We start from the raw sequence: 16,935 nt of genomic DNA, 5'->3' as shown, positions 1-16,935 counted from the left end.
CAGGGAGAGGAGGAGAGAGCTCTAGAGAGCAGGGAGAGGAGGAGAGAGCTCTAGAGAGCAGGGAGAGGAGGAGAGAGCTCTAGGGAGTAGGGAGAGGAGGAGAGAGCTCTAGGGAGGAGGGAGCTCTAGGGAGGAGGGAGAGGAGGAGAGAGCTCTAGGGAGTAGGGAGAGGAGGAGAGAGCTCTAGGGAGGAGGGAGCTATAGGGAGGAGGGAGAGGGGGAGAGAGCTCTAGGGAGGAGGGTAGCTCTAGGGAAGAGGGAGAGGAGGAGGGAGCTCTAGGGAGCAGGGAGAGGAGGAGGGAGCTCTAGAGAGCAGGGAGAGGAGGAGAGAGCTCTAGCGAGTAGGGAGAGGGCTCTAGAGCTAGCGTATGGACCGCCTGCCTGGCTGTTTCAAAACATAGTCAGGCTCTTCACATAATTGGAGAGGTAGTGCCGTGTCCTCCCTGTTGAAAAACAAGACAGACCTTGTGCGGCTGCCTGTCCACCATGCGGGACAAATGCTGGCCAGTAGCCATGACAGTCCATGCCTGCATATCGAAGGGTTTAAATAAAGAAAGAGTGGCATCTCAGTGCCACAATTCGCAGATAGTGAGAGAGAAAGAGAGGAGGCCATGGAGTCAGAGTTAGCCATCATTTTAGTAAAAGTCAGGAGGGAGGGGGTGTTGCCTGCCCCTTTAGCCACATATCCCCCTGGCCCTCAAATCTCCACTCTTGCCTGGGCCCCTCCTTCAGTCTGATTAGGCCCCAGACCATTCTGTCCCACTGTCATCACACACAGGGGTTAATGTGATTTCCACTAAGGGAAAAGGCACTGCCCTATACAGCACAGGGTAGATCAACATGTAAACAATCCTTGACTACTCTTTGGTTACAAAATATGTTTGGCCAATTGAAAGCATGGAGTTATATAACATCAAAGCAATTACTTTATAAATGTCACTTAAGTGTCCCTGTTGAAGACAGGCTTCTGCCTTATGGGCCGTAGTATCTCCTCTTTCAGTAGCGTGCCGCAGCTTGATGTACAAGTACACTGTACACTCTCTGGACAAGTACACTCTCTGAACAAGTACACTCTCTGAACAAGTACACTCTCTGGACAAGTACACTCTCTGAACAAGTGGAAACTGAAGGAGAAAGCAATAAACTCCTGATGTTGTGGATTTTTGTGAATTTTTTGCCTAGTCAATCCCCCTGACTAGGAGATCTGCTCCGCTTGACTGCCGTGGCCCCCTCTCCCGCTCTGTCCCTCGACTGACTGACACACAGTTAGCCAGTGGACGGTGAGGTGATTGCACCATGTCAGTGGCTCTCTCCCCAGGTCCCCGAGGGGAACATCAGGAGAAAGGGGCTTCCTGGCTGCATGGGGGCAGAGTGTCATGTGCCTCCCTAACCTGTCTCACCACTACCTTCTAAACCCCGGACATTTGCTACAAGCCGGGGGAGACTTTCACATTCTAGTCCAGCAGTATTGTTAAAACTAAATTGGTTGTGCCAGAGAGATCAGCTGACAGGGCCTTAAAGAAGCAATGGCATCAGCAGCGTTGCCAAATGGTTACCAAATAATGCCCTGGTTTAAAGCCCGCAGGACAGGCCTACTGCTGCCATTTCTGTGGCCAGCCTAGTGCGGCTTGGATGGATCAGCCCCCATCACATTATGAATCAATGTGATTCAACTCTTCCTCCCAAATTGGGAGGGGAACTCTTCCAGGAAAAATGCCCCCCGGCACACAGATGCTCTCTCCCTTGACTGCCGTAATATAGCCCCCCGTGATTGGACAATAAATTCTGCCCAGCACAAATATGAGGCGGCAGCCAGATAGACATTGTTATTGTGCAGCCGCTGATCTACATTCTGACAGAAACAACATGGACGCCTTGATTCAGCCCTGCCTCATTAAAGCACTGGATTTCCCTCACAATCAGGAGCCCAATTATCTTAGACAGAGAGTAAAACCAATCTAATTGCTTTCTGTATACTCCCTTGTATCATTACGGCAGGAGCAGCCCAGAAACACTGTAGAGGTAGTATTGCAGTAGCTGTTTTGCGATGTACCACCCAGAAGAGGTAGATGGAGTAACACTGCTGTTCCAACAGTGACCAGCGGGGGGGAGACCAAGGGTCCAACAGAAGATCCTATACAGACAGTGGGCTATTTATAGAACCATTGAATGAGAGAAGGTTTATTTTTAGAGCTGCATAGGGTTCTGTCATGCTAAGGTTAGCGGTAGCTGCAGGGAGTCACTGCATGACATCCCTGGTGATAACCCATCCTTAGCTGTTTCAGTGACGACCACAAACACAGAATACGCCACACGTTTAAATGTCATATGGAGGACAACATGTGTCACTCAGTAGCATCGTTTGGTTAGTACAACATTAAAAGCCCTGTCATCCATTTTTACACGTGATTACTCTCCATTTTGTTGCTAACATAGTGAAAGCTCTGTTATCATAACTCACATATAGGCCACCACTATCTACAGGTATGTGGCCTTTCCTTAAATTATATCTCAAATTCCGAAACGGCACCATCTTAGAGCCTAATACAAATCCTGTTCTGAGTCAACATGGTAAAATAGAGGTGACTATCTGAAGAGCTGCATACCCAGCTTGAGCGCTGTATTACCCAGGGCAGTGACTACTCTGCACCAATCTGCATAACAATGACTCTGCTGCACTGACAGAGCCATGCTCCCTTTCAGACAGCGATTTCTTCCTTCATATCATCAGAGATTATTATAAAAAGCCTGACGCACGGTCCTGCTGTGTTAAATCAATGAAATAAAATTGATAAATTAAAATAAAACATGACATCTATACCTTGACAGTGGGCCTACAGAGAGAACATTCTCTTTAGATCATATTATGTAGCAGATATTGACAGCAAAAGGAATGCCATGACCACACCGGTAAGATATGAACATGTTTAGGTTGTGTGACATCCACCAGAAGATTAACGTCACTGTCGACTGAGCTAATAATGAAGAGGCTAAAGGTAAAGCCAACAGACATCTGTTGGGTGAGCGCTGGTGTGGTGCGCTCCCTTGTGGCCAGCTGAGAGAAGACAGTTATGTCTGTCAGCCCAGATGCAGCACAAGGTAATGTCTGGTCTTCTCACTCTGCCCTGATATTTGGACCAATGAGAAGGCTCCGCTAGCTGCAGTACAACAACGGTCTTATTAAAGCCATATCAACCTAATGATGTCATTGCTTTAGTAACACACCTTTGCTGCCATTTCATGTCTGGAATCAAACTAGATCCGCTTCATCCATTTGAACAAGTTATCTTAACCACTTTCCTTATTTGATCATGCAGTCCAGCATTAAGGTTTGCCGACCTCATTCTTCCCAGAAATCAGAACACTATTTTGCCTGAGCATAAACTGCATTACTGTCAAAGTCAGTGGCCAAGTCACCTGACAGTGCTAGTGGTACACCAAAATGGAGTTTGTACATATTTCCATCAGTTTAACTGCCAGCGCCCAGACTATGTAGTGTGTGTGTGTGTGTGTGTGTGTGTGTGTGTGTGTGTGTGTGTGTGTGTGTGTGTGTGTGTGTGTGTGTGTGTGTGTGTGTGTGTGTGTGTGTGTGTGTGTGTGTGTGTGTGTGTGTGTGTGTGTGTGTGTGTGTGTGTGTGTGTGTGTGTGTGTGTGTGTGTGAGTGAGTGAGTGAGTGAATGAGAACTCCAGACAGACAGATAAGCTTGATGGACTGCCTGCTCTTCTCTATCATCATGCTGTGCTGAGGCATTCCTACCTGCCTGTCAGTCAGTCAGTCTCTCCAGGGAAAAAACAGGATTGCACCCCTGGTTCCTGGTGATGGAAGCGGCCTCCCACTTACATGCTAATAAGAGCTGCAGTTGAGGGCTTGGAGCACTCTACCTGCAAATGCCAGCCTCGCCACTTCACACACAAATCTGTGATTCAATCAACAGCACACAAACTCTCTCTGTCTCTCTCTCTCTCTCTCTCTCTCTCTCTCTCTCTCTCTCTCTCTCTCTCTCTCTCTCTCTCTCTCTCTCTCTCTCTCTCTCTCTCTCTCGTGGATGTAGGCTTCCCCACTAAGATGAGCTGTGTGGCAGTGAAGAGTTGAGTGGCAGTGTCTAGCTCAGACCGGCTGGTGGCTGGTTACCCAGGGCAACCCTAGAGGTAAGGGGCGGTGGGCGTTGTGGATGTGGGCATCACTGTCAGGTAGTTGGAGGGCACGTATCCCCTCTGACCCCGCACCTCCACCAGGCTCCAGTCACAGCTACCCTTCTTGTCATGGGGTTCCAGGACTCGGATTGTTTCCCCCGCCCTCAGAGAGACCTCGTGACTGCTCCTTGCCATGAAGTCATAGCCTGCGAGCACCTGCAAAGACACCACAGAGGTCAGAATAGACAGAGCAAACAAGGCTTTAGTAATGAGCATGATGTCCTAGAGATTGATTGTATTTAGCCTGGTGGCCATCAGAAAACACAGCTCACCTCTGGACAACATAACTAGAGAAACATCAACATGACACAGGGTGTGGAATTTTTATTTAAACAGAGAGGAAGAGGCGAAGTGAGAGGTTTCATGAAAATAAGCAGAAATAAATAAGCACCTGAGAAATTTTTGTATGGAGGTGTTGAATGTTATTTCTAATTTGCTACATGTAAGGCTTACTTGATCAAAAATATGTTTCATAATGGTTAGGTTATTACGAATGCACTGATATAAGTGGACGCACATGGCATTTTGGAAACAACAACCAACAATAGACTACATCGGAGTTGTGCCTGTTGTCACGGAGACAGAGGACTCATCACGGCTATAACCTGTATTAGCAAGGACATTGCCGTTGAAAGAAGTCAACTGGGTGAAGAAGTACACTGGGTGGGGATTCATATTGTTGGGAGCAAATCAGCCAATGAAGAAGAATAAAATGAACTACTTTAAAATTGCCATGCTGTCACATATGCCAAAATGACACTGATACAAAGCTAAGTCATCCATCTCTATGGCCTGTTGTTCACCCACCCATCTCACCTTTATTGGCTAGAATGGTCTTGCCTGATCTTGCTTCTTCCCGCCTGCCTTTCATCTTTGAAGACGTGTATTTCCTTTTATTCGAGTGGTCACTTGACTATTTTGTCAATATAATAGACAATCTTTGATTTGAGTTTCAGTGACAGGAAATATAATTTATTTGCAATTCAAAGAAATTCTGCTCAGTCATAGAACATGAGTTTCACTGAATCCAGTATGTCACATTACCAGATAAAGAATATATCACTTTTTTATCTGAAAATAATAAAGTAAAGGCTTTTTCCATTTGGAACCTATAGGTTTGCTCAACCTTATTCATGGATTCCTCACACGTGAAGGTGGTGGAATTACGGCGTTTAGTCAAGGTCAGAATACAGCATATCTCTAGACACTCCTCTGCCACACCTTCATTTCTTACATCTCCACCCCAACTGAATAGCGGTGAATAGCATGCTATTGTCACGCTTAGGATCGAGGTTAGAATATGAGTAGAAAAGGGCATTTAAAAAAGGTAATTACGTTCCATTTACGCATGCTTAACTCAGGTCAGAATGATCCCCTTACTCTTTTAACCTTAGTGCTTAGAATAGCTCATTATATTTCTCAACAGACAATGCAGTTATATTAGACCCTAACTTATACACTGACTATACCAAACATTAAGAACAACTTACTAATATTGAATTGCACCCCCTTTTGCCTTCACAACAGCCTCAATTCGTTGGGACATGGACTCCACAAGGTGTCGAAAGCATTCCACAGGGATGCTGGCCCATGTGGACTCCAATGCTTCCCACAGTTGTGTCAAGTTGGCTGGATGTCCTTTGGTTGTTGGACCATTCTTGATACACATGGGAAACTGTTGAGCATGAAAAACCCCAGCAGCGTTGCAGTTCTTGACACACAAACCGGTGCACCTGGCATCTACTACCATACCCTGTTCAAAAGGTACTTAAATAATTTGTCTTCCCCATTCACCCTCTGAATGGCACACATATCCAATCCATGTCTCAATTGTCTCAAGGCTTAAAAATCCTTTGTCTCTTCCCCTTCAGCTAGGCCGTCATTGTAAATAAGATTTTTTCTTAACCTACTTGGCTCGTTAAAGGAAGGTTAAATAAAATAATAAACATAAAATCTACACTGATTGAAGTGGATTTATCAAGTGACATCAGTAAGGGATCATAGCTTCAACGTGATTCCCCTGGTCAGTCTGTCACGGAAGAGCAGGTTTCCTAATGTTTTGTACACTCAGTGTATATTTGTGTAGACTACACCTGTTTATAGAATTTTACTGAATTCAATTCTATTCCTTTCATTCAAATTGTAATTCTATATTATGTTTACTACTTAAATTCAAATTCAGTAAAAATGTAAGCATTCAATTGGAATTCTGAATTGAGCCCAACCACGGTCTCCTCTGCTCTGACAGACACATACTTAGCTATGGCAAGGATGTTGGACAGAAAGAACAGACTAAAACGGACCACCCATGTTGAAGAATCAAAGCCTTAGCATGATCGCTTGTCACCTGCCTTTGATTAGTGATCACACTGTCAGTGGTGCATGAAGAGGGCTGCTATAAGTGTATGATAGATGCCTCCCAAAGGTCACGAGGAGAATCACTCACTTTAACAACCAGGAGAGCTGCATTTCAACAGCTCAGCCACACAGACAGATACACACGTAGAAGAATTGTGTGTGTGTGTGTGTGTGTGTGTGTGTGTGTGTGTGTGTGTGTGTGTGTGTGTGTGTGTGTGTGTGTGTGTGTGTGTGTGTGTGTGTGTGTGTGTGTGTGTGTGTGTGTGTGTGTGTGTGTGTGTGTGTGTGTGTGTGTGTGTGTGTGTGTGTGTGTGTGTGTGTGTGTGTGTGTGTGTGTGTGTGAAAGACACTCCAACAATGTATGAGGATGTTTGAAGAACTAAAACAAATAGATTAATAAAGCACTCAGGAGAAGGTTTGGGGAACTCTGCATTTCAACCTGGCTGCCAAGGGCAAGCAGCTCAGAGTCACTGACCTGGAGGCAGGGAACTGTCATCGACATAGACCTCAGGAGCCGGGGCTGGGGTGTATCAGGGGTGTAGGAGGGTCGCCTGACGCCAGGCGTGCAGGAGTGTCGTCTGACCCCCCCAGCGTGATCCATGGTAGTGATCAGATGAGGGGATGGGGGAGGATCCATAGTTACCTGGTGGTAACGTACCAGCTTGGAGGAGGGGACGTATCCTCTTGGACCTGGACACAGGGAGATCGGTGTAGATGATTGGAAGATGTGAATTCATAAGTAATTATAATCTGATGAGATGTACGGTATATAAACCATGTTTTCCTATAATTAATCAAATCTATTTGGCTTGATAGATCTCACTGGCATAGTTGGTTTCCATGCAGCAGTAACAGTAAACAACCATTAGGTGTCTCCACCTTAACTGGTGGTGAATTAAGCTGCATTATAAGCATTATGGTTTGGTATTCACTGCTACATTGACAGAATTAAGGACCGACTTTCCTTTTAGAAAGTAAAGCTGTTTGTTATTTTAAAGATCAGCCCCTCTAGTGAAAAGGCTAAATGTCTTGGTGGTCTTACCCCCAGCGTCGACCAGCCAGCGGCGTCTGTCCCCCCGTGTGTCCATCTCACTGATGATGGCCACCAGCTCTCCTCTGTTCAGACTCAGGTCCAGGTCTCTGGTCCCCACCACATGACTCATCAGCTGGTAGATCTTCCCTGAGCCGTGCTTGTCTGTCAGGACCTTCAGACGCCTCTGAGAGCCAGGGCTGAGAGGCTGGGAGGACAGCGTTGTGGTCATTGCACACCAAATGGAAGAGAAGACAAATGGGAAGGGAGGACCTGAATTCATTCAATAAGAAATGTCAATTCTTTATTTCCATTGCAAAAAAATGTGTTAAACGTTTTTCTGAGGTGTGCCCTAATGAACACGACTCTGTTAGAGATATTGGAACTGGTAAGGACCCATCAGGAACATAGTAAAGTAATGGCTTTGACAGCTAGCCATTCACCATGTTCATTATCACTGGTGTTCACCTGCTCAGCTACCAGCCAGGGTGACTTCTAGAGTTTAAATGGCTTCACTATGTCATCTAAGAGTAGCTAATGAAGCGATCCTGTTTCTTTCTAGTACTGTAGAACTGGTACCTACCTGTAAGTAGGAGTCATCTCTAGCCACAGATGAGCAGCCCATCCTCCCTAGTGCTGTCATGTATTCCTCTAGACCTGACAGGCTGAGTCTCATTACTATCTCTGGCTATGTCCCAAATCGCACCCTATTCCCTATATAGTGCACTACTTTTGAGCAGGGCTGGTGAACTATATAGGGAATAGATTGCTGTGGTTCTGTGAGGCCTACAGCCAGGAGAGCTGCTCCTTAACACCGCAGACAGACATAGTGCAGTTTATAACATGGGCTGTGAGATGTCTAGATCAGTCTGGGAGCTGAATCTACACCATTTCTCTCTCCCCTCCTCCTCCCTCCCCACTCGGCAGTTTCACATTCTCACCAGTTAAAGTAATGAGCAGTGGTGTGGTGATGATAGGAGCCATGAGCTAGCGAGAGTAAAGTTACTGCTGTATTATGACCAAACAAAATGAATGGTGGTTTCTGTTTCTGACTGGGGGGGAAAATGTCATGTAATTTCCAGTATATTTTTGCTAGGGGTTTATCACAGGAAATACAGGTTAATGTTGTGAGTTGTGACATGATGTGTTCTAGTGTGTTGGTTTTGACAAATGGGCTTGTGTTTAGTGTTGTCCCTTCAGGTGACTCACCTTCCTCAGAACCATCAACAGTTGACCCCAAGGCTAGTAGAAATAGCACTCATGATCCAATTCAGGTTATTCCAAACGCATAATGCGGCATCAGAACATTGACAGTGAATACAGTAGGCGTAGTATGAATCATCCTGCTGCTATTAAGTCCCGTGGGGCTGTGGATGTGTACACACTGTCCCTGGCAATGTTACCCAACAACAAGTCCCATCGCCACCAAACAGATTATCGTGGAGCTTCTGTTGAGACTGACCTGGACAATAGGAGCATTGAGTTGGTCCTTCACATTCCAACACAGGCTCTCCAGCCTCCTTGCACCCTCCAGCATCGAACACTCCGCCCACTCCCAGAATGCATGTGGCTCCAGGGAACCGTGAGGGAGCTGCAAAGAGACATGTTAAACAAAATGAGATGAGACAAATAGTCAAGTTTAACTTCAGCAACATCTCTGCTTTTGGTATAGCTCCCACTGAAATCTGATTCTAAAAGTAGTAACAAATACATGAGCAAACTGCTACTTCACTAATGTAGCCTTTAGGATCATAGAGAAAATAGGCATCTGTCTGTACCCCCACAAGAAACATGCTAGTCATCCTCTACTCCAGTACTGTATTGTTGTGTACCTGTTGGGTGAAGCCCTGGAAGAGCTGCTCCATGTCTTTAGCCAGGTCCTTGTGCAGGCAGCTGAAAGCCCCCAGCACGCCCCAGAGCAGGGTGAGGGCCAGGCCGTTGAACTGGGGCAGCTCGTTGAGGAGCAGGGTGTTGATGGTCTTATAGGTGTTAGCCACCGCCTGCTCATCGTAGCTCAGACTGGGCTTCTCCTCGATCAGCTCGTAGTCCAGCAGCTTGTCCAGACGCTTACTGATCAGGTTACGAGGCCCCGCCAGGAGCTCTCTCAGGGCACAGATGGGCTTGTGGACCAAAGTTCTCATCCTCTTCTCCTGGAGAGAGAGAGGGGGACGGGATAGAGGGATGATCGGGGGAGGGGAGCTACAAGTGTGAGGTCCAGACAGCGTAGTCTGAAGCCTGAAGGACAGGCCTGACAAGAAGGAAAGTGAAACTCGTCCGTAGGCAGAAGTATTTCTCTGATGCCTATTTTTGTAACATAACAACATGGTACTGCAGTTTAACTTACAAATGTAGGAAGTATCCATTGCCTCAGTGCTGTTATGACTTCTTTGTAGCATATAGCAGGCTTCTCACCATCCATGTCAAGATCAAACTCCTCTGGTCGACAGCTCAGAAACCCCTGGAATATAACAATGGAAGGAAAGTTAGGACATGAACTAGAATTAGACATGGGGGGAAACGTAAACACATCTGTGTGGCAGTAATGCATGGTTTATGAGCGGCAGTGGTGTCTGTGGTTGTTGGCAGTAGGGAGGGACTGCATTCACATATTAGGTGGGGCAGTGAGTAGCAGGCTGAATACTTTAAACTGATTTTCTTACAGTTACGTTGTCTCTAAATTGTCAACTGCTCACCACTGAAGAATAAAAAAAAGGTATTTCAGATCAGAGCTGTAGCCATTCTTTAGTGGAAGAGGATGCCAAGACAGAAGTGAATGCTAAGGGATTGTGCACTAATTATACGTTGAGTGGAAAGCCACACATAAACAAAGTGATTCCAGTGTTGTCATGGTGATCTTACTCTGGTCTCCATGACAAAGGGCTAGGGTCAACAAAAGCTCACCTGTAGATGGTCTAGATATGTCTCCACATTTTCATGTAGCACGGTGATACCATTTTCAAGGAGATAGAAAAAACCCTCCAAGGCATCAAACTCCTCATCTACCAGCTGGAATTGAACAGAGGGAAGTTATTAAAGGGACACTTTGGGATTTTAGCAATTCGTTTTTTATTTACTTACCCAGAGTCAGATGACCTCACGGATACCATTTTTACATCTCTGTGTCCAGTATGAAGGAAGTTTGAGGTAGTTTCGTGAACCAATGTTAACTAGCGTTAGTATATTGGTATCTGCTAGCATGCTAGTTAGCATTGGCTCTAGAAACTACCTCTAACTTCCTTCATACTGGACACTGAGATGTAAATAGTGTCTACATGTGCATTTGACTCTGAGGAAGTAGATCAAGGGCCTCATTGCCAAACTCCCAAAGTACCCTTTTTACAGTAAACTCTATAAATCGTAACAGATATTAAAAGAGGAACATTCTTGTAGTTCTACCATCCATGGCTAAAAAGAGAACCAGAGCTTCAGTTTGTGACTTGATGAATAATATGTATAAAAATGTCCGCAAAGGAATACTCATAACCATGTGAGAATCCTCCAGCATAGCATGAGTCATTGTGGTCAACGACTCTCTACATACTTTATGTGACAAATGCTCCTCAATGGCATCAAGGTTTGAATACAGCAGGTAAACACTAGTCACATCATTTGTTCTCTTACCACGGTTTCACTTACTTGTAGAAAGTGTAGCTTCATTTTATGGCTGAGTGATCTTAACAAGGACCGGCACAGACAGTACCTTACCTTTGGTGCAATCCCCGTCTCGTGCTTGATGAACTGACTCAGTCTGGCCGTCTTCTTAGCGATGCTGTGGCTGTTCAGACGATTCATCTTATCCCTTATAGTCAGGGTTTCCGTCTTCTTGTATTTGTCGGCTGTGATGACAAGAGAACAAATTCTAATATGGGTGTTCAGGAATAAGTGAAGGCAAGGGCCACAATCTATCAATTCCTCATCCCTGTCTGAATAGTAGAACCAACCACAGGGAATGATTACTAGATGGGGATTAGCTAGCGCATGTTCTCACCTACTTCTCTGAAGCGTTTGTACTCATTGATCCTGCAGTTCAGGGCTATGGCGGTGCGGGCAGTTTGCTCCAGGAGAGAGTAGGCCGGATGCCCAGGCTCTGTGTGTTTCATGATGGTCTGGAGGAGAAGAGGATAGCTGGCGATCCTCTGGACTGGCTTCACCAGGAAGAAGCTCAGAGAGGTGGCATTCGCCTCTGGCCTGTACACAACAGTCTCACTTGGTCATACTTCCTGGACTTATAGTGAGAAAACATGGAGGTTCATAACACAGAGATGGGGTGTGATATCAAGGCCAGGTTCAGTCGTGGATTTTAATGGGACTTTAGAGACTAAGAATGTCAGGAACAGGAATGCAGAGGGAGATATGAACATACTCTGAGGACTTGATGACTTTCACTATCTCAGTCCACAGGGCATCTTTCTGCTTGTAGCTGTTCTCTAACGCTGTGACGGTGTTGTAGTTGACCAGGTACTCCTTGTATGCCGACTCCATGTCTGTTGATAGACTGAGGAAGGCATCACCTGAAGGGGACATGAATCAAGTATTCATGAAGTGATAGAAATGTACTTGTATGCCTCCCATGTTGTCCTTTATCCATCCCATGGAACGTTGCTAAGGTGATACAAATGAATATATAAAGGCGTTTAATGTTGTTGCTGTTGTGTAGTCGTTCTTGCAGGTTTGATCTCTGCAGAAAATATCAATGTTTGAACACCTAGCAAGCAGTCCAGGTGCTGAACAAGGTCAACACATAATGGAAAAGGGGAACTTGGCACTGTTGTTTGCTCCATATTGAAATATAACCGAGGCTAACAAGGTCCCCACGGAGAGAGACTTCTTGTTTTTCGCTATCTAGCTGACCCATCCAAGCAGCTTGACTGCAAGGGGGACTGTATGTGTAAGTGTTGCTAATATCCATGGTGGAAAATGTACGAATAGGACTTTAATACACACAGCCATGTAGAACACATCATGACAAGCAGCTGGTATCAACAGAGGGGGTGGACATGAGCCTGTTCATGATAGCCTCATAGGATTAGTAGGTGTGGTAGTGCAGGTGCAAATATATTAGTAACTACCCAGGAGTGAAAATCACTAGGTGTATTCCAGCCAAGGAAACTGTACCGATACAGCACTGCACTATTCTTAATACTTACATAGAGTCTCCAGGAAAAGAGGATCATGGGGTGTCAACTGCTTCTGGTCCAGGAGGCTAAGGAGGCGCCCTGAGACGTTGATCACCTCCTCTATGTACAGGAACATGCTGTCCAGGTTAGGCAGCTGTGGCTGTGGTAGGGGAGAAGGTATAGACTGACTTTACTACTCACCCACCACTACATTATCCCCTCCATCTCTCCATCCTCCTCCCTCCATCCTCTCTCTCATATACAATTACATGATCCCCTCCTCCTCTCCATCCTCTCTCCCATATACAATGACATTATCCCCTCTCTATCCTCCTCCCTCCATCCTCTATCCCATATACAATGACATTATCCCCTCCTCCTCTCTATCCTCCTCCCTCCATCCTCTATCCCATATATAATGACATTATCCCCTCCTCCTCTCCATCCTCTCTCCCATATACAATGACATTATCCCCTCCTCCTCTCCATCCTCCTCCCTCCATCCTCTATCCCATATATGACATTATCCTCTCCATCTCTCCATCCTCCTCCCTTCATCCTCTCTCCCATATACAATGATATTATCCCCTCCTCCTCGCCATCCTCCTCCCTCTATCCTCTATCCCATATACAATGACATTATCCCCTCCTCTCCATCCTCCTCCCTTCATCCTTTATCCCATATATAATGACATTATCCCCTCCTCCTCTCCATCTCTCCATCCTCCTCCCTCCTTTATCCCATATATAATGACATTATCCCCTCCTCCTCTCCATCTCTCCATCCTCCTCCCTCCTATATCCCATATATAATGACATTATCCCCTCCTCCTCTCCATCTCTTTATCCTCCTCCCTCTATCCTCTATCCACTCTCCCATGTACAATGACATTATCCCCTTCATCATTACAACTGGCTGATGCATAGACAGGCCTGTCTTCCACCCCATAAAATGGGATGCCAACCTGTTTTTAAGAGACTCCTGTTTTAAGTGTGGCCTTGTAATCAAAGTCATTGGATTATATGGTCATTGAAAAACTTTCCGAGATGTGAAAGGAAGTAAAGCATGGTGCTTCAAGAACCATATCTTAAAGAGCGGTAATTTGACTGTAGTCCCAGTAGGGCCCAGAGCTTTCACTGGTCAGGTTACATGTTCAGGAAACCCTCTTAGCCCTATGCAGCACAGTACCTGGAGTTTCTGCAGGTTGCTCCTGATGGTGCAGGTGCAGACCTGGAGGAGTCTCAGGTAGTTCCTCTCTGTGTAGACCAGCTCCTCTGTGGCCAGGAGCTGCCTCTGAGCCTTTCTCTCAGCTCTCTCCTCAGCCCTCTCCGATGCATCCTCTGCTGGCTCATCCACAAGCACTGACACTTCTGATAACAGAGACACATATATAGGGTCCTCCTCTGTGTCCGCTGTTCTCTCTTTCTCCTCCATTCTCAACTCTTGGGCCTCAGCTCTTGGACTTGGAGAAGAAGTATGGTTTCTGGGTGCTGGGGTTGGGAGAGCTGATTCTGCACTCAAGGGGCTCTCCATGCTGGGGCTGTCTGTCGGAGAAAAGGACGTTAGCTCCATGTGAGCCTGAGGTCTGTATCCCACCCAGCGGCAGGGTAGCCTAGTGGTTAGAGTGTTGGACTAGTAACCGAAAGGTTGCAAGTTCGAATCCCCGAGCTGACAAGGTACAAATCTGTCGTTCTGCCCCTGAACAGGCAGTTAACGCACTGTTCCTAGGCCGTCATTGAAAATAATAATTTGTTCTTAACTATTAAAGGTAAAAAATAAAGGTTAAAAAAAGTGTTATTATAGCGGGGCTGAATGGCTTATAGGAGACTACTTTGCATTGTTGCCTGTCCTCTGAGGTGGAATATGATGTGTTCAAACTTAAAAAGCTGTTGCCGCTGAAGCAATTTCACTTGTTAGCTGTTTAAAAGGCAGCCCCTGTGTTTGACTGATTGTGTCAAAGGAATAGTGAGTAAAAACATGTGGAGGGACAGTCACCGGCAGTGATTTACGACCGAACAAAAGTTACCAAAACAAAGTTGTATCTGTATCTGAGTTAACATGTACATTAAAACAAAGACAGAATCATAACAACCCTGGTCTCTGGATTTCTAGTTTAAACATCCAATTAAATAGAATAGTCGCACTGAGCAACAACCTCACCTCAGGCTGAAAATAGAAGTTTCTCAGTGAATGACAGCAGAATAAAGCCATTAAAGCGCATCAATACCTTGAGTAGAGGACTGGGATCAGACGCAGCTCAGCTTGTGGGACAGTGGCGTGTGCTGCTGCATTCGATTGCCTGGCCAACACACAGAAAGACTGGTGTAACCTTTTCCACTCACTCACTAAGAGCTGGGCTTCATGTGGCATGGGTGTGTGAGTGGAGGCTTGTGGGGGGATGGGAGGGTCAGTTGGGCTGTTTGTTAGGGGGAAAGGGTGGAGGCAGGGAGGAGGTGAAAGGCTATAGCAGTGTGGAGGCCAGAGAAGACACAGCACACAGCCTCTCTCTGTGCTGAATCAGCTGATTGAATGCAGCAGCCTGAAGAAAGGAAGTGACGCCTGCTCAGGCAAAAGCTCATTGACTGGCCCCCATTTAAGAAGACAGGCTGGCCCGCCAAGTGGAGACACAGCGCCACGCCGACTGATGTTTTCTCACAGGAAGTAAAAGCTCCAAGTGAATTCAATGGAAAATGCCGCCCAAGTAATTGTAATGATTTTCCGTCTGTAAGAATTTAGACATGTGTCCTTTGTGTGGATGTCTCAGCACAAAACAATACAATCATTTGGAGTTTACAGTAAGTATTTATCATGAGGGTAATGACATTTTCTCAGATATTTACAGAGGAACAATTCAACTAACTAACACAACTATTTCAGAGGCAACAAGGAACACACAAGTATTGAGGAAACTACGTGTTTAACTGGTTGATTCCGTAGGAATGTGAAACATTCAGGCATGTCTGAGTTGATAACATTGGAGTTGGGCCAAGGAATGCTGCAGAGCTGGTTTAATTACCTGCGGAGTCATCATTATGCTGACTTGTAGTTTTAAATAAACTAATGACAAACTCATTTTTCATTTGAGTATTTCATTTCACAAAATCGTCTACTGTTCACAAAAGATTTGTACAACATGTAACCTTAATAACTTACTCTTCCCATACACAGGGGTGGACACTTGGGTTCCAGGGATAGCAGGAAACTGCTTGGCCGATGGGTGGGTCCTAATGACTGGGGGATAAAAATATCTTTCAGATGAGTAAACATCCTCCGCTCTTCACATCATAATTATCTTCCTTTCTTACCGCAGGTCATGGCCCAGTTCAATGTACAGTAGCAGATTGTTGTAGTACATTAGGCCTACTACCTCTACAGATTGTACTAGACATAGTAGCGTACTGGACTGTAGAAGGATTACAAACGTTGATTGGCTCTAATAAATTCACATTTCCTTTTACAAAAGTGTATATACAGTAGATCAGTGATAGATCGGAAAACATGGTATGATGTTATATTACAACACAGTGCAATAAGATATAGCCTAGTCAGATACTTAGTTAGTCACATGAAATATAGATAACAAAAAGAGAAACAGACCTTTGGCTTTAACGCAACAGCAGCTTCTCCTCCAATAAGATGTGGTGCTCCAACTACAAGGTCAGTGCACACACAGAGAACTCTTATCCAAGGGGATAATATAATAGAATATTTAATAGAGAACATACCTGTAGAAATTGTAGCTGTTAGTCTACGGAGGCAGCACTGTCACTAAACACACGCGCATCTTTAAGTCTTGTGTGTCTTCCAACCCTCAATCACATGTCCCTTTTCTAAGAACAGGTTTGCCAGGCAAGGCTGACGTCACGTCAGTGCAATGCATTGTAGCCTATTGTTATGTGTGTGTGTGTGTGTGTGTGTGTGTGTGTGTGTGTGTGTGTGTGTGTGTGTGTGTGTGTGTGTGTGTGTGTGTGTGTGTGTGTGTGTGTGTGTGTGTGTGTGTGTGTGTGTGTGTGTGTGTGTGTGTGTGTATGTCTCAGCACTAAACAATAACATCATATGGAGTTTACAGTAAATGTTTATCACGAGGGTAATGGAATTTGTCAGATATTTACAGAGAAACAATTCACCTAACTGACACAACTATTTCAGGGGCAACAAGGAACACACAAGTATTGAGGAAACTACATATTATCTGCTTGATTCCGTAGGAATGTGAAACATTCAGGCATGACTTC

At 45.4% G+C, this 16,935-nt stretch overlaps 1 protein-coding gene across 1 annotated transcript; it reads right to left on the bottom strand.

Moving 5' to 3' along the window:
- Positions 1-1,124: 1,124 nt before the first annotated feature.
- LOC124011695 (rho guanine nucleotide exchange factor 37-like) lies at positions 1,125-16,500 on the bottom strand. Its single transcript, XM_046325182.1, has 15 exons — positions 16,426-16,500; positions 15,854-15,931; positions 14,928-14,999; positions 13,889-14,244; positions 12,730-12,859; positions 11,946-12,093; positions 11,571-11,770; positions 11,288-11,418; positions 10,484-10,588; positions 9,927-10,040; positions 9,415-9,732; positions 9,045-9,173; positions 7,595-7,790; positions 7,028-7,242; positions 1,125-4,350 (listed from the first exon to the last, which is right to left on the bottom strand). The coding sequence occupies exons 4-15, from the start codon at positions 14,231-14,233 to the stop codon at positions 4,144-4,146; spliced, it is 2,238 nt and encodes a 745-aa protein (XP_046181138.1). The 5' UTR covers positions 14,234-14,244; positions 14,928-14,999; positions 15,854-15,931; positions 16,426-16,500; the 3' UTR covers positions 1,125-4,143.
- Positions 16,501-16,935: the final 435 nt, after the last annotated feature.

The sequence above is a fragment of the Oncorhynchus gorbuscha genome, linkage group LG23 (assembly GCF_021184085.1).
Source record: "Oncorhynchus gorbuscha isolate QuinsamMale2020 ecotype Even-year linkage group LG23, OgorEven_v1.0, whole genome shotgun sequence".
Lineage (NCBI taxonomy): Eukaryota > Metazoa > Chordata > Actinopteri > Salmoniformes > Salmonidae > Oncorhynchus > Oncorhynchus gorbuscha.
This window is presented reverse-complemented; position numbering and strand designations above follow the sequence as displayed.